Source organism: Polistes canadensis, unplaced genomic scaffold (genome assembly GCF_001313835.1).
Source record: "Polistes canadensis isolate GaletaPanama2010 unplaced genomic scaffold, ASM131383v1 scaffold_20, whole genome shotgun sequence".
In the NCBI taxonomy this organism is placed as follows: domain Eukaryota; kingdom Metazoa; phylum Arthropoda; class Insecta; order Hymenoptera; family Vespidae; genus Polistes; species Polistes canadensis.
The window spans coordinates 773,323-798,984 of NW_014569567.1; the positions used below are offsets into that span (position 1 = coordinate 773,323).

Genomic DNA, 25,662 nt, shown 5'->3' on the forward strand with positions numbered 1-25,662 from the left:
CTCATTTTTATCCGATTTAAACGCAGATGAATTTTTATGATTATAGTCGCGGCATACCGCGATGGAATACTCATCGTTTTTCACAAACCGGATTCCAGGAGTCTACCACCGAAAATGGCCTGCTCTCGTGCATATATACATACATAAATATACACATATACATAACGTACATATATATATATATATATATATACATTTAGCTTCATTCGCCAGTAATATTATGAATAAGATCCCAAAATGATGAAACGTAGTGAGATTCAGCGTACATACTCCCGTTCAGTTAGCGGGTAATATTATGCAACGTTTCCTGTTCACGTTTAAAGTGTAATTAACATATTCGCCATTGAAAGCAAACGAGGCCAAATCCCGAATGGAGCTAACGGAACGGGTACGGCCAGGGCGGGCGTATTGAGTAAAAACGTTTTACGGTAATCCTAACCTTTTATACGTAATATGTACACGGCGTATCAAACGAATGGCATTATCGTGATATCTTCTCTGTGGGATGCCACCTTAATATGGGAAAGCATTCGCTGTTATACTCTATTGTCATTGAAATCGCCGAAAACCTTAATTATCAGCCATTGGACTCTCCTACGTGTATTCACAGACGACGCGGATAAGCGCGCTCGTATACATTATTTCTTACACGGGCACATATTATATACATATATATATATATATATATATACGTAGGTCTACGATATCCGAAATACTCGAGGGAAAACTACTCGGTTTTCCTTCGACCGCGACGGAAATCATATTACACGATTTTCAGTAAAACCAGTCGGCATCTCGATCCTCTCCTCCTCTTCCTCCTTCCTCATCCTCCTCGGGAAAAAAGCTTTCCCTTGAAATCGTTGCGGTCGATGCAAAGGTGAGGCTAATGAGCGCGTCTTCTATAAAGGAAAAAACGTCGGAGAGAAATGAGAAAATGAGAGAGAGATAGATAAAGAGAGAGAGAGAAAGAGAAAGAAAGAGAGAGAGAGAGAGAGAGAGAGAGAGAATGATATAGAAGTGGAGAATAGAAGGTATAGGGGAAAAAGAAAGTTAACCAAAAAAAAAAAAATAAATAAAAAAGATAGTTAGATAGATAGATAGATAGAGGAGAGTAGCGAGATGGAGGGGGGGGGGGTGGTCGTGGGGTTGAGCAGGGAGAAAGAGAAAGAAAAAGAGAGAAATTTTCAACGGTGTAAAGCACGAATAGGGAAAAAGCGATTCGATCTTCACCCTCGGAACCATTTCATTCCAGGATTGTACCGGGGAATCTCTCGAATCGAGAAACAGACGTAACGCCGCGCGCGCGAACGAACCAACCAACCAACCAACCAACGAACGAACGAACCAGCGAACGAACCAGAGAACGAACGAACAGGAGGCAGAAGAGAAGAGATAGTGCAAGAGAGAAGGACGGTTAAAAACCCCCTCGAGGTTTCGACTCAGCATCCCACGATATCTACATCTATTTTTGGCCACGGTCAGCTGTAGTTGCACGGCATTAGCATAATGAAGACGGTTCGTCTCGTCTCCTCTCCTCTCGTCTCCTTTCCTCTCCTCTTTTTCCATCCTTGTCTCTCTTTATTCTATACTATCTGCCGTTTCTTCTCTCCCTTTCTCGCACGATCTATCTATTCATCTCTTTTGCGCGTGCAGCCTCGTTGTCGTCTCTCCTTCCCTTTCTATTTCCCCCCCCCCTCCTATTTCCTACCACTACCACCACCACCATCACCACCATCACCCATCTACCACCACTACTATATTTTTCTCTCTTTCACTCCTCTTCACAAGCAAACCGAGTGGTTCGGTTACTCCGTTGACACCGTTGCTGCTACTTCTACGAGTAAATGCGAGAGTAGCCGGTGCCGGATGGACCGAGAGGGAATATAAAGGCCATGGGATGGGATGAGTGGACGAGAGAATGAGAGAATGAGAGAGAGAGAGAGAAAGAGTGAGAGAAACTGGATGAAAAAGCAAAGAGAGGGAGGGCTAAAGCTAAAGGGATGAGAGTTGGGTGTGTATCTTTCGCGTGAAAATTTACACGCGATACCACTATGTTTATATCATAAGACAAGGTAGGATCTCCACCTTCGATGCATTTCTAGTTTAAATAAGGATACTCCGTGTAGAGAATAGAGGAAAAGATTTTGTTAAATGATACGCTTACGTCTACTATCTCGTAAGAAAAGTTATTTTTAGTCATTAGTATCATTAGCACGATGACCAAGACATTACTGAATTCATATCTACACGTAATATATCGTGATTAAGACGAATAGAAATGTCTATTGAAAAGAATAATTAAAAGATTGTATTTAGTCGTAGAATAAATTATATACACATATATGTGTAAACGTGTGCGTAGGTGTCAGTATTGCAACTGGTACTCTCTTTCTCGGTCGGAAGTTCGACAAGGCGACGGGAAGGTCATAAGAAAAGAAGTTATATATATATATATATATATATACAAGTATAATAAAAAAGGGAAGAGGAGATCGTGTGGATGGTGAAAGGAGAAGAATGTAAAAGGGAGAGTGAAGGGGAAGAACGATGCATGCCGGCGAGTAGACTATTTTAAGTTAAGGGAAGTAAGCAATGTGTTCGAAGGGGAATGCCTTTTCTTTTCTTTTCTTTTCTTCTTCTTCTTTTTCTTTTTCTTTTTCTTCTTCTTCTCCTTTGACAAACGAATGTAGAGAAGAATCACCGGTTTTTCTTAAATATCATTGAGAAAAGGTCATATAAATGACGAAGAGGAGAAGGTGGCGGAGAAAAATAAGGAAAATCTTTTTATCTAAAATGAGAGAAGGAAATAAAGGGGAGAGATATATAGTTACTACTGTAGCAAGAATACAACACACAAGATAACAAGCTCAGCTTCATACGCAAAGAGGATGGAACCGGCCACGCTAAGCTGACTTTCTTGAATAACTCAAGACGCTACTCAACGCAAGCAAATGCTCGCCATACGCGAATATTCCTTCTCCCTTCTTCTTCTTCTTCTTCTTCTTCTTCCTCTTTCTCTTCCTCTTCCTCTTCGCACGAATCCTACTATCTCTTGACTGTACACCTTCTTCTTCTCTTGCTTGGTTATATTCACGTCTCTTTCGCCACAGGAACACCCTAATCTATATCTTTATCTCCCTCTCTCTCTTTCTTTCTCTTTGCACAAGAGAAAGGAAGATTTCGCGCTTAGAGTTCTCTACCTTTCACGCTTCTCATAGTCCAACTATATCTCTTGGTATACTACGAAGATAATTCTCTTCTTTCTCTTTCTCTTTTTCTTAAGAAAGAGAGAGAGAGAGAGAAAGTTTACATTGAATAATAGCTGATCGGCCTTATGATACAAATATGTATTATATACATATATGCATATTAATATGAATCTAAATAAGACATTTTTGTTTAATATTATTATTAAATTCATATTACATTAGAATATTTTTATCGAATCTTAACGTAGAACGTTTCTTAACAACGAAAAATTCGTTTAATGAAGCATACTATACGTTAACGTAGATAGTTACGTGAAGAGTGGAAATTAATTTGTTCGGCTTGCGCGCCTGAGACCCGGCGATACCACCGAAGACTTAAATGAATGTACGAAGTTCGCACGCATTTTATTAATTTCACTTGGTGCATTAGTTATAATTACTATTACATCGCGACGAGGTGGTCGAGGGTAATTAATAACGACGGTACCGTTCATCTTCATTAATGGTTAAGAGTAAGTAAGTAAGTAAGTAAGTAAGTAAGTATAGTACTTAACACGATTCTTCTTTAGCGTTAAGCTTTTAACAAAGATCTTCCACAAATTTTATTCTCTTTTTGTGTTCCCACGAGGTTTTATTTTTTTCCTTTAAAGTAGCCCGAATCATTAGGGAATCGATAATAATATCAGGCCTGATTCGATTGGAAAATCATCTAGGACGTTGGGAGTTCTGATGTACCGAGAGATATCTTACGCTAAATCACTCGATTCTCGGACCTTTCTCGGATTATGAACGATCCACTTAAGGTCTTACGGACTTAGGTACGTCCAAAGTGATCGATCGATCGATCGGTCGTCGTTGCATCGATCGATCCGACTACTGTTAACCATAACTCTGATATAAGTAAGTATGTACACACAACTCTGACAGTATAGTACGCGTAGTCGATTGCGAAACCCTCCCATGGCAGCCGATTATCGTTTCCGAAATCCGAATTCGACAGAATGCGCTCATACTGACTATACTAATTCATATCGACGTTAGTATACAAATATTTAATCTAAATCTTTCACCGTTTTAAACATCAAAATTAAAACTACCACATATATATATATATTATATGCCAAGTTTTAACTGTAATTATTCTTTCTTTTTTTTTGTATAAATATATTAGAACAAATTTATCTTGCGAATATAATTAAGGTCGTTTGAAAATTGTAAAAAAAAAATATATATATATATGTATAAAAAAAGGTAAAATAAATAAAAATAAATCCGCGCAAAGGTTTTGCCGGGAATGATTCCTCTCTCTCTCACGTATGTTACAGCAGATTCATGCATATTCAAAAGTTCAGCGTAAAAGTCGGTAAATTATTTTTAACGAACGTGGAATTGTGTGTTAATTGTTTAAAGGATCGTAATACCAAAAGATAAAGATGACTTATTGATGGAATATTGATTCGAATATTATATTGAAATAAAAAAAAAGGCAGGATAGAAAGAGCAAAGAATAAGAATAAGAATAATAAGAAGAAGATGATAGGTTCGTGTACGCATCGTCTCTATCGGTACAATTGCATTTCGTTATTTCATCTCTACGGTTATTTCTTTCTTTCTTTCATTCTCCCCATCCACCTTTCCCTCTTTTCTTCTTTTCTTTCTCTCGTCCGACTTTATTCCGAGTAAATAACATTTACCATTGGAAACGCGAGGGGGTTACGGGACAAATTGATCTCGCTAGAGTCACGTACTATCCTGTGTCGGAACAACATAAAAATGTAATTACTCCTGTCATCGAAAACGAGCTGAAGGAAGAAGAAGAAAAAGAAGAGACGGGGCTATAGCTGAATTCAGGCTCGAACGTGATGTTTAGTTTGGCAATGAGGTGAGTTCTCGCTCTCTGGATAAGAGAGAGAGTGAAAGAGAAAGAAAGAGAGAACAATTTTCAGAAAATAAATCCTTATATATATATATATCCTTACACATATCCTACTTTGCGTTAGTGACTTTTCTTGTTTATTCGTTCAACCTAATATTACGAGTCTCCAGCAAAATCATCTTCAATATTTTTCTAAGAACTCGGCCGAATATTATCGAATAAAAACAATCTCCCGTAAAATAACTTATATTTATCATCATTTTATATGTGTTTATTTGATTATCCAATTATCAGATGTACATAAAAGATAAGATTTTTGAAAGTTAATAGAACATTAATAAACGTTGGGGATATATAAATAAGATGGGAGAAAGAGAAAGGAAACACCACGAAGAAGAAAAGGTGTAGCATTTTAGAAAATGTCTCCTTTGGCGTTAAACGAGACCCGCTGGGCTAGGGCGGAAACATTCGCGTAAATATTCCAGCACCATTCTCTCACTTTATCATCATTTCGAGCAAAGACTAGATTCAAACGACCAAGGACGCGTCTTGCACGAGAAACAAGAATTCTTCGTCTTTCTTTTCGCGTCGCGGCATACGAAAGAGAGCGCAAAACCGAAGGAAAGAGAGAAAAAGACAGAAAAAAAGAGAGAGAGAGAGAGAACAAAAAACACAAGAAGAAATAAAAAGGAAAGAAATGGACGCAAAATGTCGTAGGAAACAAGGACGTCGTGTCACGGTGATTTTCATTGGATCAATCCTTTCTCAAAGATTCCTATCTCGGTATTGGCCGAAAAACTTTCAAGATAAGTATCGACTCGTGTTCACGCTTTCTTTGGTAAAACGAGATAAGAGAAAGAAAAAGAAAAAGAAATAGAGAAAAATATAGAGATAGACGGAACGATCAACGCCCATCTTCGAAGGATCTAACGAGATCAACGGGTAGGAGAACGCGTGGTGAGAATAAATTTTCGCGGTAGGAAGCTCCGCGTCATCCAGTGTCATCGGGTTCGTAAACGCATTTACGATAGTAGGAGGACACCTTATTTTCGCTTGCTATCCCTCGAAACTCCAACGTCTAACGCTTTACACCAATTCCCCTTCCCCTAGAGCCCAGCAACCCCTTCCACCACGTAAGACAAGCCAGCCCCTTCAACCCCGTTTTTACTGGCCTGTCTACCAACCTTCCTTCTTTCCTTCCTTCGTTCCTACGATCGATCGTAATTTCCGTCAGTGAGTCACGAAAGAAGAGGGAGCTCCTACGCCATATACATACATACATATATATACATATATACTTACTTACTTATATGCATGCATACATACTTACGTAGAATACGGAACGCGAAGGAGGAAAGATATAGGGTAGGTATAGTTCGGGCAGAGGGGGTGACTAATCGCGGGGCTAAACTACCAAGAACCACCCCACGTGATACGAGGCGGCTTCTTAGAATCGCTTTCGAACTTCGTCATGGATTTTATCCAATGGATGCCGTATATAACCACCTACTGTACGGTGTAGTTACTACATACGTTATACAATCTACATATGTATATGCTTACGTATATACACTATCCGACAAAAGTTTGAAATCACTTGCTTTCGTACAACCGACAAATCGAATATATTACGATATATTTCTATTTGATATAGATAATTATCAAATATCAACAAATTTAATTACGATAATACTCTTATGCTAACTTATACGCTCAAATAAACTCAATGTTCGGCATTAATTTTCCTCCTGGTACGTATTTACGAACTTTTATAAAAAAAAAAAAAAAAAAAAACAAAAAATCATCGACGAATTAACAAAAAGTTTATTCATTAATATTTATTGATAATAAATAGAAAAATATAATAGAAAATATAAAACATAACTATTATAATAAAATTTGATTGACAAATAAATCTCAACGAAGGGATAAATTTGTTTCTTATATAAGTATCCCGTTTATATATGAATTTAGTTAGGAATTGACTTTTGACCGATAGTGTATATACACGTACGTATGCATCGCGTAAACGTGTTTGTCGCACAAAGTCGCATTTGGTCATCGAAGGAAATGCCTGATAGATATCGTCCTGTCGTCGTAGATTACCGTCCCTTTGTGGTCCATTCGAGTGTCGATATTCCGTTTGCCCCCTATATCCCTTCCAAGGATTATATCGAGAACTACCATGTTTCAGATCGTTCGTATGTTTCCAATACGATAACAGCATCAAATCTACAGTCAAATCCTTTCAAAGTAGTATACTAAACATTTTAACCCTTTCTCTTCCTCCTCCTCCTCCTCCTCCTGTCTCCTCCTCCTTCACCCTGTCTGCACCAACGATTGTTCTGATTTCAATCGTTCATCGTAATTCTTTACAAAATCGAAATAAATTCTGATCGATCGTTTTGTATCAAAGCATGAGAATAACCGGCGCGACTGTTGGTCGACGTTTCATAGTTTTCGAAAGAATTTGTACATTATCATCGTACGTTATATAAACCGGAAAAATAATAGCTGCAGTACACAGACATGTATACTTACCAATTCATAGATTTTTCTACATCATGTTTCTCTTATTTATGATTTCTTATTTTTTTTCTCTCTTTCTCTCCCCCTCTCTCTCTCTCTCTTTTCTACTTCTACTTCTAGTTCGTCGGCATACAAAAGATCTCGTTCGAGTTGATGACTCGAAGGAATCGTATTGTAGATAGTAAACAAGTATCATCCCATACGAAGAATACGAATTCGATTTAGAACGATCCACGTAAAGTAGAATTTAACAATCTCTCCTATGTAATGTATTGATTTAATACGCGAAAGTGTTATCAATATTAGAAATAAACTTGAACAAAATAAACTTTGCACCATCTCTAGATTGTCAACTCTTTCTCTCTCTCTCTCTCTCTCTCAGTCTCTTTGTACACTTGGGAAGCTTACGAAGAGTCATCGTAGTTTCAAGGATGAAGCTTGTGCTTAGTACTCGAGGAGTCATCAAAGAGTAACACATTGAAATGCAGGTTTGTGCGCGAGCGTTCACCAGCAAACAGCTTACAAGCCATCCACGAAGAAGAAATTTGACTAAACGACGACTGGATGGCGGAAAATCAATGCACAATAATATTACACACGTGTATCCGTTTGGCGCTTATCCAGATGCATTTACCGACGGAACACTTTCCAACGCAGATAGAAAGAAAGAGGAAGAGGAAGAGGAAGAGAGAGAGAAAGAGAGAGAGAGGGAAGCAGCTGGATACAAGTGTACAATAAATATACACGAGGCTTATTCCGTTAGAAGTATCTCGTTAAACGAAAAAAGAACGCAAAATCGTAGGATCGCGACAGCAGAAGCCCCCACCGGGATAACGTTTCCACGAATAGATATGTCATTTATAAATCGCTTAGTTCAAATATCAAAGAGGATGCATAATACATATTCGAAGAGAGAAACTTCAGGCGATATTGAATTTTACATAGGAAAGTCTACGTAACGAGGAATAGAATATAAACAAAAAATGAAAATATAGTAATATATTTAAACTATTTCTTTGAAGAACGATGAAAACGAATAAGGAAGGCAGGTAGGAAAGAAAAATGATCGGTAGCGTATAGCAAATGCGCATCTGCTCGATCATACCTCTACATTCTTTTGGATAACAAAAATGGTGTCGGACTTTTCGGGGGAAAATATTCTCGAATGTCTCATCGTTTATCTCGAGAACTAAGCATCCTAAAGCTGCGCCTAGTTCCAAGGAGCCAACATAAATCGTTCACACGTTTCTAGCTAGTTCTATATCTTTCTTTCTCCTTTCTCTTCTATTTCCCTCTTTCTCGAGATCATAATCCTGCTCTCACGGGGAATGAGCCATGTAGCGGAAAAGAAATAAAAGCTAGAAAAGAGAGAGAGAGAGACAGAGAGAGAGCTGCTGTTTGGAGTTGTTCCGGACACGCACGAGCCGTGTCTATTATGTGTGTTGTGTCCGGTCTATGCCCTCGAACTTGGCACCAGGTCGCGAATTCCTGTTCAAATAAGAGAAAACCATGACCAGTCTCAACGTCGATCTTTTCGATCCGGTTATCTAACTCTCCTTCTTTCTTTCTTCCTTTCTTCCTTTCTATTTGAAGGCTTGCGGAAAAAAAAGTCTGCAGCTAGTTTGCTTTCTTGCACTGTGCAAAGGACAGGCATCCCTTATTTCGTGCACGGCTTACCACCCCTCTCCCCATATTTTTTGTTCATCGAGCTGCAGGTTGCAAGGCTGCACGGCATTTAACCCCACATACGTATATACATACATGCATAGGTCGTATCCTATCATCGAAGTCGAAAGAGGTGAGTTGGTAGGTCGAAGACCGCGCGGTTACCACCTGGCAAGCTTGTTAAATTTATTTCTTCGATGGGACTGTGCATGCACGATATCGACGAGTTACCCACGTCTCTCCTTAATAATATTTCCGTCTACACGACGAATGATTCGAGTAAATGTGTATTTATATGCATATATACGTATATACTTTAACTTTCTAATACGAATAAATGTAGACATATACATAGATTTAGTATGTATATATATAGGATGTATGTGTGTGTGTGTCTCTCTCTCTTTTTCACAGTATTTCACGTGCTCCGATGCGTCAGCCGTGGATAATATTCGGCCCGGTGAAAATTTATGTTATCGCGGGGGAGTAGAAACGAGCTGGCTTTGAGCATACCGAGAATTTTAATTTCAATGTATAAGGAAATGCTACTCCTACGTTAAATTTATTATTCTTTTCTCGTTAACGTTTCTTATATACGTAAGAAAAACGGGATATAAATAATTACGAACATTGTTAGCAGAGAATTATAAAGATATTTCTTTTCTAACGTAATTATTTCGTTCCCCAACCATCCTTGAATATTTTTACCGAGAAATAATTTAAAGGATGTATACAGTCTATCGCTTCTATCACTATACGATGTTTTGTTCCGGCGCGCGTTTCCAATTGATCGACGTGCAAAAAGCAAATTTCCAAAGACAGATTTAGGGATCAATGCAAAGCACGATGGTAGAGAGATAGATGAAAGGATTTAGTATGGTTTTCGGCTCTATTTCGGTGATAGCTGTCGTTTCACGCTGCATCATGTTCTTTGTACGCATACATTCTCTTGTCTTTCTCTATTTCTCTTTCTCTCTCTCACCCACTGTATATATATGTATATACATATATATATATATATATGTATCGACATGTATATACCGAACGATCCATGCAAACACAGAACGGTATACTATTGATACGCGTGCATTTGCTAAAGCCATTAAGGGTTGCTGGCCGCACCGTATATGTTCGCGTATACAGGTAAGCCAAAGGATGCTGGACACAGACACTGGAAGCGTGTATATCCAGGAACGTGTAGAGTCTATTAGAACTATCAGACCTTTGTCAGGCTAGACGCCAGAAAGATTATGCAATTACGAAATGGCTCCTATCCAAGAGCAGCTTCCAAACTTCTACGCGATCGTTTACACCTTCTTCAAGCCTTTTGTCTTTCCGACCTTTATCTCTTTTCTTTACTTAAACTTATATTTCTCTTCTTGTCGTTATTTAATTATTTTTTCACGAGGAATATATAAAATGCATTTATATACTTGAATGGTTAAATTTAAATGAAAGACAGATTATTTTATAGAACGTTACAAAATACGTATTACGAGTTACAACATTTTTCATGGATATTTTTTTTTTAAAATCGATTTCAATACTCCTATATATACGTGTAATAAACATATACATCTAACAAGTATTTATTCTCATTCGTTTCCATTCCCTACTCAAATCAACGAACATATCGGGCTCGTTGTAAAGAAGAAAATCAGTGTCCATTACAAAATTCTCTTCCTATTTGAAAAATCGAGGGAAAGAGAGAGAAAGAGAAAGAGATATATAGAAATATATATATATAATAAAATACGTGAGAGGGTATAGAACAGATTTTCTAACAGGTTCTATCCGATAATAATAACGTGTTCGCGCGAACGCACACACGTCGTATATCAACCGTAAAAAGGGATTGTTTTACTTGTAACGAGCGAATTATCGTCTACGAATCGAACAGACGTTTGTTTCCTAAAAAATAGAAGAGAGAGAGAAAAAAAGGAGAGAAGAAAAAAAAAAGAAAAAAGAAAGGACGTAGCAGAATTAATCTTTAATGCGTTAAAACGAAACAAATTGCCGGCAAATCCGGATTGGACGGATTGGACATCGGAAAGCGTCGTTTGTAACGCGACGACGAAAGTTTCATGGAAAAACCTCTGACTAAAGCCACCCCTTCTCTACTTTATCCCTCTTCATCTCCACCTCTCTCTCTCTCTCTCTTTCTCTCTCTTATTCTCTTTCCCCATTGATTCTGCGAAAAACGTTCTAGTTCTCTCGGATGTGCTCGATCCCGTTCCGGATAGAATAAAATGCTAACGGACTCCCGCCGGTAATTCCGTGAATTCGCGTAACGGCATAGTCAGACGTACGATTTACGAAATCATCCTATCGGCGCCAAACGATTCCTAATGCCTTCTCTCCTCACTCTCTCTCTCTCTCTCTCTCTCTTTCTTTTTTCTCTCATCCCACGTTTCCGATCAATAACGGGTGAAACGATTCTCCACCCATCTACCACCCCCCCTTCTTTTTGTGATCGACCCACCTCGGACCTCATTTCTTTGCAAGTTTCGTCCTTTACTTGAATGAAATGGAAAACACCGGGATACAAAATTTCGAGCGAACACGAGGCAGACAGAAAGAAAAAGAAAGATAGAGAGAGAGAGAGAGAGAATGCTCGAGGGTTGAGGTTGAAATTTTCAAAGGAATTTTGATAGTAGCACGTCGATAAATCGTCCTGGCATGTTTCCTTCCTATTGTGCGACCTTCTTCTTCTTCTTCTTCTTCTTCTTCTTCTTCTTCTTCTTCTCTCAACTCGACTCTTCGGCGAAGTAGGTACGCCTCAGCACATACATACATGCTTACATACTTACATACATACGTATATACTATATACATACTAGTACACACTCATCTTCTCCATCGATGTTAGGAGCTTTACTATTCCCGCAAGAACGGGAACGGGTACGTGCAACGTGCAACGGCAACCGCAGCACCAGTAGTAAGCACCACCAGCAAACCCTGCCGCAGTAGCATCACGGAATTGTTTAGAACGCGCGAGCCACTCCAGAAGGAGACTTCTACTCGCTCAAGAGTCTCCGTTCTTCCGCTCGATCCTCTCCACTGCGTCCTCTTCCATCTCCTATTCCCTCCTCCTCCTCCTCCTCCTCCTCCTCTTTCTACTACTCCTACTACTACTACTACCACTCTTCTTCCCTCATCATAGTAGTAGCGTCAGCTTCCTACCCAAGAATCTTTATAGTCCCTCGTAAACAACGGTTATGAATCGCAGCGTTTGTTACCGGATTTAGACGCTCCCAGGCCAAAAATTCAAAGGACTTATCTATATACATATCTATCTGTATATGCCTCTCCCTTCTATGTGTTTACCTATCCTTAATATGTGTACGTGTTGCGTACCTTCTTCTCTATTCATATTACTCGAGTCGATATAATATAACTAAATAACCATAGATGAGAAATGAAATTATTATATTTTCATGAAACGTTTACTAAGCTCTTTCATCTTTTGTTCTTGACTCGATTCAACTCGACTCGACTCGGCTCGGCTTTTTTATCATCAGACATACTTTTTCTACGATCACTGTATAAACAGTTATATTATCCCGATGGTGATATTCATTGAAGAGAGAAAGAGATACCATCGGTTTGACAATATTGAACCCCCTTTCCTGCATTCGTAGACATTCGTTCTTGTTTTTCTCTACGTAAACAACGAATTACGTTTCTATTATTCTACGAATCGATAACTATATCGAATTGGATATTAATTTTATTTTTCAATAAAACCCATCGGCAAAATGAAAGTTCATTTTCAAAAATACTCATTTTGTGTGTAATAATGAAATAATCTTATTAATGATCTTATAATAATATATCGAATAAAATATTCATTTATTTTTTTAATAAACGTAAACCCCCTACCGGTATAAGGAAAATAACTGTAAAACGAAAAAAAAAAAAAAAAAGAGAAGAAAACATCAAACTCTCATAATTATTTTCTCCGTACGATCATTTTACACGTCGGAATCGTATATTAATTTATTCCCTTCTGACGAGAACACGCAAATTCACGAATATGAGAAAAACGACCTAAAGATAAAAAAAAAAAAAAAGAAAGAAAAAATAAAAATCGAAAGAAATAAGAAGAAAAAAGAAGATGGCAAAGTCTCATAGTCGTTTTTGTCTTTGGCGAGAAATAGAAAGTTATTTATGCGAAATAATAAAAATTCCAGAGCGAATTCCAGGGTCCAGAGAACGAAGCGATAAAACGATGCGGTGAATTTAAAAGCGAGAAGCGTCAAATATATACATAAACATATACATATATACATCTATACATATATATATGTTATGTAAACGTGTACATATAATACGTTTGGTTTATTCTTTTTTCCAGGATCGAAAGCGTGGGCGTCAAGAGACCGGCTTCGTTCCAGCATCATCCAAAATATTTCGATGACGTAACAAGCAACGAACGCGAGACCGGATTACGTATTCGCATAATGGTTGCACGCGCATAATCCCTCCTCCTTCGAGGTTTGCCTTTCACGAACGAATATGCGAATCTCGCGAGCAGAGAATGAGTGTTCGAGAAAACGTGGACCATGGACACAAGAGCAGAGGGGCCTTCATCTCTCGAATGGTATTCGAGTTCGAACAACCGACAATGACGACGACCAAGACGACGACGAAGTATATTGCCGACTCTCCATTTATCTGTCCGATATGAAAAATAGCCTATTACGAGGAACAAAGAGGCGAGCCGGATCTTTCCTTTCGGATTCTTCTCCGTGTACTTAAAAGCTGAAAGAAATTTTACTTTGACGATGGAATTTGCGATATTGCGACACAGAGATAAAAAAAAAAAACCCCTCACACATTCAAATAAGATTTTATTTATTATAATGGTAATATAATATTTGCTATATAGGTTTGTTATTGTCATTGTTGTTACGCTAGTTTTAAGTAATGTAAAATTGTGTGTTCTAGTTAAAAGACACAATATTTTAATAATAAGATAATAGAGAAATAAATCAATTATTTATTGGTCGAATTCGCGATATTGCGACACAGATAAAAAAAAAAAACCCCTCACACATTCAAATAAGATTTTATTTATTATAATGGTAATATAATATTTGCTATATAGGTTTGTTATTGTCGTTGTTCTTACGCTAGTTTTAAGTAATGTAAAATTGTGTGTTCCAGTTAAAAGACACAATATTTGAATAATAAAATAATAGAAAAATAAATCAATTATTTATTGGTCGAAATTGGAATTGAAATTGATCGATACAATTGTTTTTCCAATGATAATATTATTAGTTAAATTTTTGTTACGAAACTTATTCCCTTTTTCCATGCGAGATGAAAAGCTGATCTTTTTCTTTTTTCTTTCTTTCTTTGTTAAATGTAATACACGTTTGATCGGTAACATTGCTCGCATAATCGCGATACGCACGTTAAGAAGGATGTACGAGTTAACTTAGCTCGTTGCATTAACCGAGATGAACTCATTCCGCTTATTTCTTCTCCCATCTCTCTCTCTCTCTCTCTTCTCTCTCTCTCTCTCGTACTCTTTCTGTCTATCTTTTTCCCCCCCTCTCTTTCTCTCTCTCTCTATCTATCCGTCCCCACTTCATTTCTTCTCCTCGATTCGCCCTCGTGCTCCTATAATTCTTGTTCGGTCCATACTACGAATAGCTTTGAGAAGTCTCGGCCGCCCACTATCTTCCCTTTCCATTTACCTTTTTCTTCATCGACTTAACGTACCTCGAAAATCGTATCCTGAGATACGAGATGTTTACTAAAAACTTTTCCTATTTTAATTCAACCGAATTCAGCATAAAAGCAAGCAGATTTTTGTCATACCGAACGTGTTCAAGGAATTTTCTAATTTCATCTAGAACATTGGTATTAGAACAAATTCAAATTATTCGAGTAGAAAGGTAATAGCATAACGCTATTGTTCTTTCTTTCTATTCTTCAATTCTAATCTCTTGACTTCTTTCTCTTCCTCTTATTTTGCTTCTTCTGCTTCTTTGTCTTTCGATTTACGAGCATCGTCGGAGGAGAAATCGAGCGACGATAAAATCGTAACGTGACACCCGAGAGAGGGTAAACTCTCTACGAACGGAGTCGCTTTCGTAGAGGATAAAGGACGCTAAATCCACTGGTTACGAAAGCACACGGTGATTAATTTAGAAGATTAAGACGTCATTTCTTTCCAACTCGATTTAGGATATTATAGCAGTATATTCACCGATGAATCTTTCGAATTCTTTATTATTTGTTTTATATATATCTAATTAATTTACAAGGGACAATAAAATTCTTGTAATATTACACAATTATAGGAATCCGTTAGGACCGTATACCGTGCAATAAGAAATAAGATCCAATATTTAAACAATGCTACTAGGCCTAATCGTGTTAGCCTAGCAAACATTTTCAATTTTCTTCAAAATATTCTATCTGTAATATACAAAAATAGAATAGACAAATATTAACATGGTTTAAGTACAAGTTACACGCGTACCATATAGAATGTGTATACGTGTTTTATGTTAGGTATATGTGTATGTTTGTGGTCTTAGATCTCGCCGATCGTTTAATCTGCAATGGGTCTTGCTTTTCTTGCTCGACTTGTAGCAACCGCGTAGAGAAAACGGAAGGAAACGAAGGAGAATTCGCGTATCTCTCTACGTAGACTAAGGTGTATCCATTTTACACGTAAATTAACGCTATACGCTCTTCTTGTACGGTCCATTTTGGATAAGAGCCACAATCTTGCTAGTACATAGAAATAACGGCTCCATCTTCTCTTTCTCCTCTTTTCACATTTGCTTTTCCTCCCACACTGACTGCGATGAACTTTGAGAAAATTGGTACACGATTTATTTCCTTAGTCGCTTTTTTTCTTTTTTTAAACGCATTTTTATTTTTTGCCTTTATTATTTCTTTAATAGAATTACATGTCCTACATAAAAATATGGCAAATAGTTTGATCAATTTATTTGTTAACTATTTAAAAATAAATATATGTACATATATACACATATATAAATAAAATTAATTATCATTAATATTTAAAGGTTTTTTTTTGTCCACCAAGTTTTTAGTATTGCAACAAGGTTTTACTTATTAGATCTTTCAAATAGTCTGAGATTTTCCATCTCGATAAATAAGAATACGACCGTTTCAAGGCCATTACGAAGCAAGGTCAACGTTCTAAGCGTGAACAATACCGTTCCTGTATCCATGTGTATGTGTGCGCAACGTGTTGCATTAGGTTTCTTTTCTAAATCATTCTCAAGAATAGTTTTATAGTCGGTTAGGTACACATATAATATATATATAGAGAACTTCACATCTATCTTATAATTAATAATAAAAATAAATCAAAAAATAATTGCGATTAATAGATTAAAATATATAAGAACGACAAGAGATACGTAAAATTCATTTTTATCTTACTTTGTCAGAGGTAATCCGATTGATTGATCGTGAGATGAAGTTACCCTTGTGCTATCGGATTACCTGTCAACTTCAGAACCTTTTTTTTTTCCTTCTGCACGCAACGAGTCATCGTCGAAAGGAAAGATATTCCATTTGTAAAAGGAGAGAGAGAGAGAAAGAGAGAGAGAGAACAACATTTACTAATTCGAAAGATCGGCATCAATTCAAAGTGTCGTTTATGAAGATATATCTAATTGTAAGTAGGTATATGTACCTATTTCTATATTCATTAGTAAAATTAATGATATAAACGACGATCGGACCTAGTCATCCTCGTCTTCGTAGTTTAGATGTATTCCTAACGAAGAAGGCATATAATACGATTAGGTTAATTGCCCCTTTAATTAACTAGTACACAAACTTATGCCAGAACCCTCGACGTTGTACAAATATTTAATTACAGTGTCACACGTGTAGGATTACTAGGAGCCCTTCTCTTTCTACTTCATCCCTCAGCTTCCACCTCTCTCCCTCTCTCTCTCTCTCTCTCTCTCTCTCTCTCTCTCTCTCTCTTTCTTTCTCTTTGTTGCATTCGCAAAGACGCCTCGAGTAAAGTACGCGGGATTTACTCAAACTTCCCACGCACTTAATCCTGATTTTCGACTAACTCATTTGCAGCCACCGGCAGAGTTTCAAACCGTCTCGTGCCTCTTCCTCCTCCTTCTCCTCCTTCCTATTTCTACTCTTAGAGCCAATCTTGTCACTTTAATACGTTGCACGATATTTACGATAAAAAACGGAAAGGTATTTGCCGAATAAAAAAAAAAAAAACAATAAAAAAGAAAGAGCAAGAAAAAAAGAGAGAGAGAGGGTCCTGAATTACTTCGATTGACTTGGGATCTTCCTTGGAGAACACAGGGTAAAGGTTTTTCCTCGAGAGAGATCATCCCCTACTCTTTATTAAATTTGCCATTCCTGATCGCAGTAAGATCGAATTGACGACTCCTCTCTTTATTTCCTTTCTTCGTTTCATCCTTCTTACGTTTCTGTAAGCGTAGGCTGTAAGTGGACGTGTTTGTAAGATTTCAAAAGAAATTTTTCAATGCTATTATCCACTCTTTTATTCAACCTACACATAATACTTCTACATACCTACCTATCTACACACACACATTCACATTCACGCATATATTTAACTATTAATCTTATATGAATATTAATTAAATGATAATAGATAAAGGTTGATATTCAATTTTATATAATCAATCATATGATACATGTTACAATAGATAGACTAACGATATAGTAGCATTTACTTGATGATCTAATTATGTATGGCGTGGAAAGGCGCGAAAAGAGGTAGACGGACAGAGTAACGTTGACCGCGGGTTTCATGGGATTAGTGATATCGATTTTCGGAAAATCTACCATACATGGTATCATTAATGCAAGCCCGGAGAATGCAAGATACTGGTATGTCGAAAGGGGAGCTCGTATTCCCGTAGCCAGTTCAGTTCCGACTGACCGCTGGGGGTAATTATCGTTCTTCGAAGAAAGCTCTCACGCTCAAACCCTTTCTCGTTCGCACTTGGTCACGTCACGCAGCAACAGCAGTAGCAGACACTTACGTACCTATTACTTACATATATATATATATATTGTATACATGTAGCCTCTTAAGGTGGTCCTGCATCAGCCTTCCATCGACTCTCCATTGGCTCGGAAACTTCAGCAATAACCGGTAATAGTTCTGCAGAAATCTCTTCTTGCACAGCTCCTCGGTGTGCTCCACTCTTTCTCTCTCTCTCTCTCTTTCTCTTTTTTTCTCTCTCTCAACCCCCTTTCTACCTCCCTCTTCTTCTTCACCCGGACGTATAGGGGTGCTTCGCTCGACGTCGCGAAGAATAGAGATAGACAGGGCCCTTCTAGAGTAGACTGCGTTACTCGGATACGGAGCATGGAATGGGGTCAACTGTGAAAGTAGGGTCACTCGCAGCAGACAAGATCGATTTTTCATTAGAATCGGTACCATCATCATGAGCTTGCATCCACAAAAATTCTATGAATCCCGTTCGATTGTTAATTATCTTCTTCATAGTATACCTATATGTTCGTATCTCCAAGTACATATCATGTATAGTTTATAATATTCCTTTTTCCTTACAATTACAAAGGATGTTATTTAACAGCAGGTATTAAGTATAGAATATTATTACACCTTCTTCTTTATGGTGTGGGCGGCTGGGTATTCGAAAGTCTTAGAAACATGATTGGATCATGACGTTTAAAATTCATGCGCTTGTTGACCTTAGAGTAGGTTCAAAGTATCTTAGAAGAGAGTATAATGATTACTTCGGTGTCAAGAAGACTACGGAGAGAGAGAGAATGCATAACGTGCTGGCCTCTCTGTGTTAAAGCTGCAAGATACGCGACTAGGCATAATAAACTCTAATGAATTGGATGGCTCCTTTTCTTATGTTAGTAACTTAGGTCGACTTTATTATTATCCTCAAATTCGCAGGATTCCAATTTATTGTTCTTTCTCCTAATGTAACTTTATTTTTTTATTACTTTTTCTTATTAATTAGTGTTTCTTTTCAGTCATTTTCAATATTAATTTTTTGTTGCAAATATAAACAAATTGGTAGCGTAAATAAAACTTTATTTAATTTCACGTATATAAAAATGAATATGCTTTAGTAATAGTACGAGTCGTATAAAATATATATTATGAAAATAAACATAATCGACGCTGATGAGAACAAGGATCTATGGGATACTTTCTTGATATTTTTTAAATATTATTCATTTTTACGTTAAATAATTATCGATCATTTCTTTTTGATAATAAAAACAAAAAAAAAAAGGAAAATAAAACATTAAAACATCAAATATCGTACATTAACGGTTAACGTCAAAATCTTCTTGTATTGTGGGGGAGGAGGGAGAGGAGGAACGTGCTGAAACTATTTTTACACGTGTTATTTTGACAAAGTCTGTTTTTTTTTGGTCATAATCTTTAACTTAATTATTCGTTTCTATCTCGAAGAGGCGTCAATGATTTATGCGGCGAAGATGTGGGTGTGGTGTGACTACTTCTCGAAATTCCTCCTCCTATCACGTTTTCTTTCCCTTTAGTTTGTGAACGCTTTTGTTGAGTTTTTACCTTTTCCGCTGTAACGTTTTGTTGTTGGTGTTCCAGTTGCTTACATTTAGACTGTAATTCCTAAAAAATAAATTCATCTACTTATTGTTGTACAATTTCCTTAGATATAATATATACTTATATATAATTTAAATAACAAAAACGAATACTAATGCGAATGATAATAAATATAGCAGGCAAAACAAGATAGTACACAAAATCATTCATATTAGAAACATTTTTATTTCATTGAACATAGATTTTGTTCATAACAAAATTTATAAAGTATCTTAATATTAAAAAAAAAAAACGAAATAATGTAAAAATTACAAAGCAAATAAATTTGGAAAGATGATTCCAACAAACGACAATAATGAATGAACCCACCTGTTCCAGTCGAGAGATTTTTTCTTTTAGGAATGAAACATGCATGATTCTTTGTTGGTGATTCTGGTGGCCAAGTACATGGGCATATTTTTCATTTATTTCTTCGTACTCCTTTTTAAGTAGATCATTACTTTTAGCTAACAGCTTGAATTTTCTATATTATAAAATATAATAATTATTTGTTTGTTTCCCTACAAAGTATTGATAATCATAATAATCATCTTACATTTCAACGCCTTTACGACGTATTCTTTCCGCAGTTAAAGCTCTTAGAAGCTTCTCCTCGCGAGCTCGACATTCTTCTTTTTCCTTTTCGATTAATAAATGTTTGTTCTGAAACACACATAATCGATTATGAATTTCTATTATCAAATAAAATAATTTTTATTATCTTCTAATCTCTCTTTCTTTGACTGTACTAAAATATGACAATTCGTCTAAAAACAGGACAATCTAGATTAGATATATTCATTCCCTTAATAGTAGTATATATATATGTTTAATTTAAATATATTTACTTCTTCGACGATAGGATTACATGTCGCAGATAACTTTGACAAAAGTTCCACGTATTCTTCGCTGAGCTTTTTTTGATTTTTTAATTGTTCGTGAAGTTTACTATTATCGAGTTCTAATCGGGAAATTGAAATTTCCCGTTCATCGTTTATTTGTTCTAAAGATAATAACATATCTCGTGTAGTGCACAAAGAACCAGCCATTTCATCTAGCTGTTTCTTCATCTAAAATAAATAAATAAAAAAATAAACTTAATCTCATGATAATCATACGTATGTTAATTTAATCTCATAAAGAGATAGAACAATACCTCTGCACTTTCGCTGGATTTTTTTTTCACTGTTTCACGAAGTAGGTTAATTTCTTTGGTCGCCATTTGTTTAAATTCGTCGATCTTTAATTCGTAACATTTCTTCATAGATTCACACTCGAATATACTGTCTGCTTCGATTTGATTAATGATTTGTCTGTTAACATCTAATTGTTTTGTATAATTTTGTACCATTTGAGTATTACTACATATAGAAATAAGTAAATCTCGATGTTCCCGTAAACAATCTTCTGCACATCTCAATTCATATTGCAATCTTTCTACCTCAGCGTTACTCTGTACTAAATGTTCCGAAACTGCAGCAAATGCTGCTTTATTTTCAGTCATAATTATTTCAAACCTGTATATATGATATACAATTTATATAGACATTTACTTTACATATATTTATATATATATATAACATGTTAAGAGTCATTTTTGTATTACATACCTCTTTCTTCTAGACACCAATTCTGCAGCTTCCGAACGTATTTGGTCTTTCAATGCTCTAAGCTCTGCTTTTTTATCTCCCAATTCAGTTTCTGCTTTATCTAATTCTACCTGCAGACTATGACTTAAATTTATCTGAAATATGTATCATAAAATTTAAGTACAAGAAATGTATACGTGGAATTAATATTTTCAATTAAAATAAATACCTGAATTACAGCAGACGATTTCAATTCCTCAATTATCGAGGAAAGTTTTGCTATTTCCGCATCTCTTAATGCTAACTTATTTTCTAATGCAACGCGTTCACTCTCTATTCTTGCTAAGCATGCTTTATATTTCTCATCATTGAGACGCATTTCTTCTTCGATTTCAGATGTAGCTTGTTTGATCATTGTATTTATCTAGATTATTATTATATAAATAAGTATTGATAAGAACAATTAAATTCACATTAATAAAAATTGATTATTCAAAGATCACAGCAAATCAAGACAAAACGAAAATGCTAATAAGTCATATAATATTTCAGTTTTGTAAAAATTTCTTTAGAAAAAAGAAATAAATAAAAATTTTAAGAAATTCTAAAATAAAATACTAAGTCAGGTGATATTTAACATTTACGCTTACTTTTACGTCACATTCGGCGATAGTTTCTTTAACCTTTTTTTCACTATGATGATGACAAGATTCTAAATTATCTTCTTTCGTAAAAATATTAGTACTTTCAACGAAGTTGTTAGTATTTTCCGTAATTTGTTTATTTTCTTCCTTAATTTGTTGACTCGTTTTTTTATAATCAGTCATTTCTTTATCTTTCGCTATAGACAACTATATGAACAAAAACATTATAAATGTCATAATAATTATCCAAAGAAATTTAAACAAAAAAATTACTTTGTCAATAACTTACACTTTCTATTTCATTTAAGTAATTTTCTTTAGTTTCTTTTAATAGCTGTGTTAATTCTAAGTTCTCTTCATGGTGTTTCTTTTTTAAAGCCTCTATTTCAGTCTTATGTACTTTTAAGAGACGCTCATGTTTTTCTTCTGCAATTTCTAATTCCTTATGAGCTTGCGTCAACTGTTGACTTACCTGTTATAGGAAAAAAAAAAGAAAAAATCTAATTTAGTTAAAAGTGCTAAACTAAAATCAAATTAAAAATACTGCTATAATGAAATATTCACATCTGTATAAAGTCTTTTCATGTCTTGTAATTCATGTTGTAGACAGGTTTTAGTTTCAGTCACTTTTTCTAAATCGCTTTCTAATTTGACTACTGTCACTTTTGTCTTTTCGTGTTCCTGTTCAAGTTTTTGCTTTTCTTTCAAAAACCAATCCATTGATGTTTCCTTTTCTTTATTATGCTTCTTAACAAGTTGACTCTTTTGCATCATGGAATCGTCTATGAGTTTGTCGTATTCTGCTCTTAATTCGTCTAACTCACATTGAAGAGCGGATAATTGCCCTTGAAGTTCTAAAATAACATTCTGCCTCTTCTCTAATTTAGCTTCAAGCTCACACTTGTTCTCTGTCAAATCATTTACATCCAATGTACACTGTAATTTTTCTTTTTCTAATAAATCAATTTGAATGTTACGTTCTTCTTCCAGTGCTTTTAATTTGGACAATAATTCTTCAGTTTTGGTCTCTAATGTTTGTATCTATTTAAAAAAAAATATTTATCATTTGATATATTAATAGTGCATAATAAGTTTGTTATCGTATTAAAACATTCGACATTAATTACCATTATTTGATTTGTTTCTGCCTTTTTGGCCATCTCTGATTCTAAATGTAATATTTTTTCCGACAACTCAGCCACACGTTTTCTCAAATCACTTTCCACTGTTCTTCTAGCAAATATTTCTTCTTCTTTTTCTCTCGAAATATCTAATAACTTAGAACGAAGTCCGTTTACTTCAGCTTGATGTCTTTCATCATGATTATCTAAAACTTCCTGTTGTAATTTAGCCTATAAAACAACAAAAATTTAACAAAATTATATGTAGAAGCTTAAGAAATACAAATGTAAAGAAAAAAAGAAAAGAAAAGAAAAAATAAATTACTATTTGCTTACCATAGTTTCTATATCTTTCTTGTGTTGTTCCTCGACTTCAATTTGTTTTTTATGTAATTCCTCTATTTGCACTTCAAGTTTGCACATTTCTTCTTTCATTTCTTCTATCTGTTTCTCATGTTCCTGTATAGTTCTATTTTTATTTTCACACTCAACTTGTAACTCCAACAACTGATCCGTTGAATTATACTGCTGTTTATTAACACTTTTACTGTTAGTCTGGTTCGTGGACTTCAATTTTCCCTTCATACAATTTATATTCATCGGTTTGACTACAACACGTTTTCGGACACATTGTGGCTATAAAAAAAAAAATATACTTATGCAGATTATATTATTTAAAAAAATGTAGTTTATAATATATTAATAAAATAATATATTTCCTCACAGCAATAAATTTTCCAGGCAGTTGTTGTCTAGTGCTCTTACTGAAAAAATTTAAACTCGATTCCGTGCTATTGCTCGTTGTACTTATATTATCCTGAAATCTTTCTTTTTTCTCTATTGCAAGCCCTTTTACTTTTGGGCCAAACTTTGGATCATATGCACCAGGTGGTGGTACCTTATCTGTAACAATTCATTTATAAATATTTTCAATTTCCACATTTAAATAAGAAAAACAATAACATTGATTGCAGAATTTTTATTTATAATTTATATTTAAAAGGAGGAAAGACATTTAAATAGTTATAATGACATCATACTCGTTGCACTGACAAAGGGTCGGTATCCTATTCTTTTAACGAAACACGTTAAAACTAAGATTGGAGGGTGGAATCAAAAGGATTTCCTCCTGACGCATCTTCGCAAGGGGAGTCTCCAAATGGGAGACAGCTGTATGTTTGTATTAGAGGGATATCTAAGTAGTAGTTGAGCCATGAAGGTACCAGGTGTAACATTCGACCGGCCCTTCTTGTCGTTACGATAAAATACTTTCTTTTGTCGTTACTTACACCCTCCTTCCCCCTAGTAAACCACCACTCCGTTTTTAAACATTTAAAGATCAACATTTATCGCAGAACGTACGTATTGTAATAATGGGGAATATTAATTGTAAAAATTAGAAGAATACATTTTTTTATGGTCTAAAAAATATAACGATTGGTAGTATCACTATTGCATAATGTACTTTTTTTATTGTATTTTTAGAAAATTTTATAAAATAAAATAATATGAGGTAACAAAGAACAAATAATATTAACAAAATATAATAGAATTTAAATAAATTATAATAATGTATATTTTATATAAAATGATTCTAACACGTGTATACAAATTGTTTATGCATTAATGTTAATTGTTTCAATAATTTATAGAAACTCTACCTATACATATAGCAATCTAATTAAACAAAGAAATCAATAAAAAGTATTATACTATATTGTAAAGAAAAGTATTCAATTTTCCCGCCATAATATAGCTTCTATTTCAAATATTTAATTTGCAGAATTAATGTACATGAATTTAATTGTGATGCGCAATAATGATCGTTATTTATTAAGACGCGATGACATTAATTGTTAAATTGTTTTAAATATTTTTTAAAAAAGTCAACGATTATATATATACGATAATAACTTACTTGTAAGATCATTGAACCGTTGAATTCTAGCTTTTGCGAACGACATATCACTATAATATTTGATAAAATAATTGTTTATAAAAAGATTAAAAATATATAACGCGGGTTAACGAACTAATGTTTATTCAAATATACACAGTTATTGATTATTAAAAACACTATACGTTCCTCCATGAAGACGTCCATCCCCCTTGAAAACTATGGCTTATATGAAGTTGCACGAGTCTTATACAACGTTCTTTTCTCTCAACGTTTCTTTGCGCGGGTCAGTTTACCGGTTTTTATCACATTCGAAAAGACGGTTACGTTATTGACCAATCAGCGTCTAGTTATTCGACCGGCGTCCAATCAGCGACGAGACGTGAAGGGGTCACAAATATGCAGGGATGTGTGCATATGATTTATTGCCACTAACATTTTCAGATTGAATCTTTTTCAATTACTTTCATTTTTGTATATAAAATACTATATTAATCTTAAATATTAATAT

The 25,662-nt window shown here is 35.3% G+C and overlaps 1 protein-coding gene across 2 annotated transcripts; it reads right to left on the bottom strand.

Moving 5' to 3' along the window:
• Positions 1-19,412: 19,412 nt before the first annotated feature.
• LOC106793901 (hyaluronan mediated motility receptor-like) lies at positions 19,413-25,382 on the bottom strand. Of its 2 annotated transcripts, none has more exons than XM_014761182.1 (14): positions 25,173-25,382; positions 23,979-24,157; positions 23,591-23,890; positions 23,261-23,485; positions 22,698-23,174; positions 22,423-22,605; positions 22,140-22,340; positions 21,719-21,913; positions 21,511-21,644; positions 21,057-21,417; positions 20,749-20,970; positions 20,457-20,563; positions 20,231-20,384; positions 19,413-19,924 (listed from the first exon to the last, which is right to left on the bottom strand). In XM_014761182.1, exons 1-14 carry the CDS (start codon positions 25,216-25,218, stop codon positions 19,727-19,729), a joined length of 2,982 nt encoding a protein of 993 aa, XP_014616668.1. In that variant the 5' UTR covers positions 25,219-25,382; the 3' UTR covers positions 19,413-19,726. The 2 variants fall into 2 exon arrangements, with proteins under 2 accessions (XP_014616668.1, XP_014616667.1); XM_014761181.1 differs by lacking the exon at positions 25,173-25,382 and adding an exon at positions 24,546-24,674.
• Between the last annotated feature and the right edge of the window lie 280 nt (positions 25,383-25,662).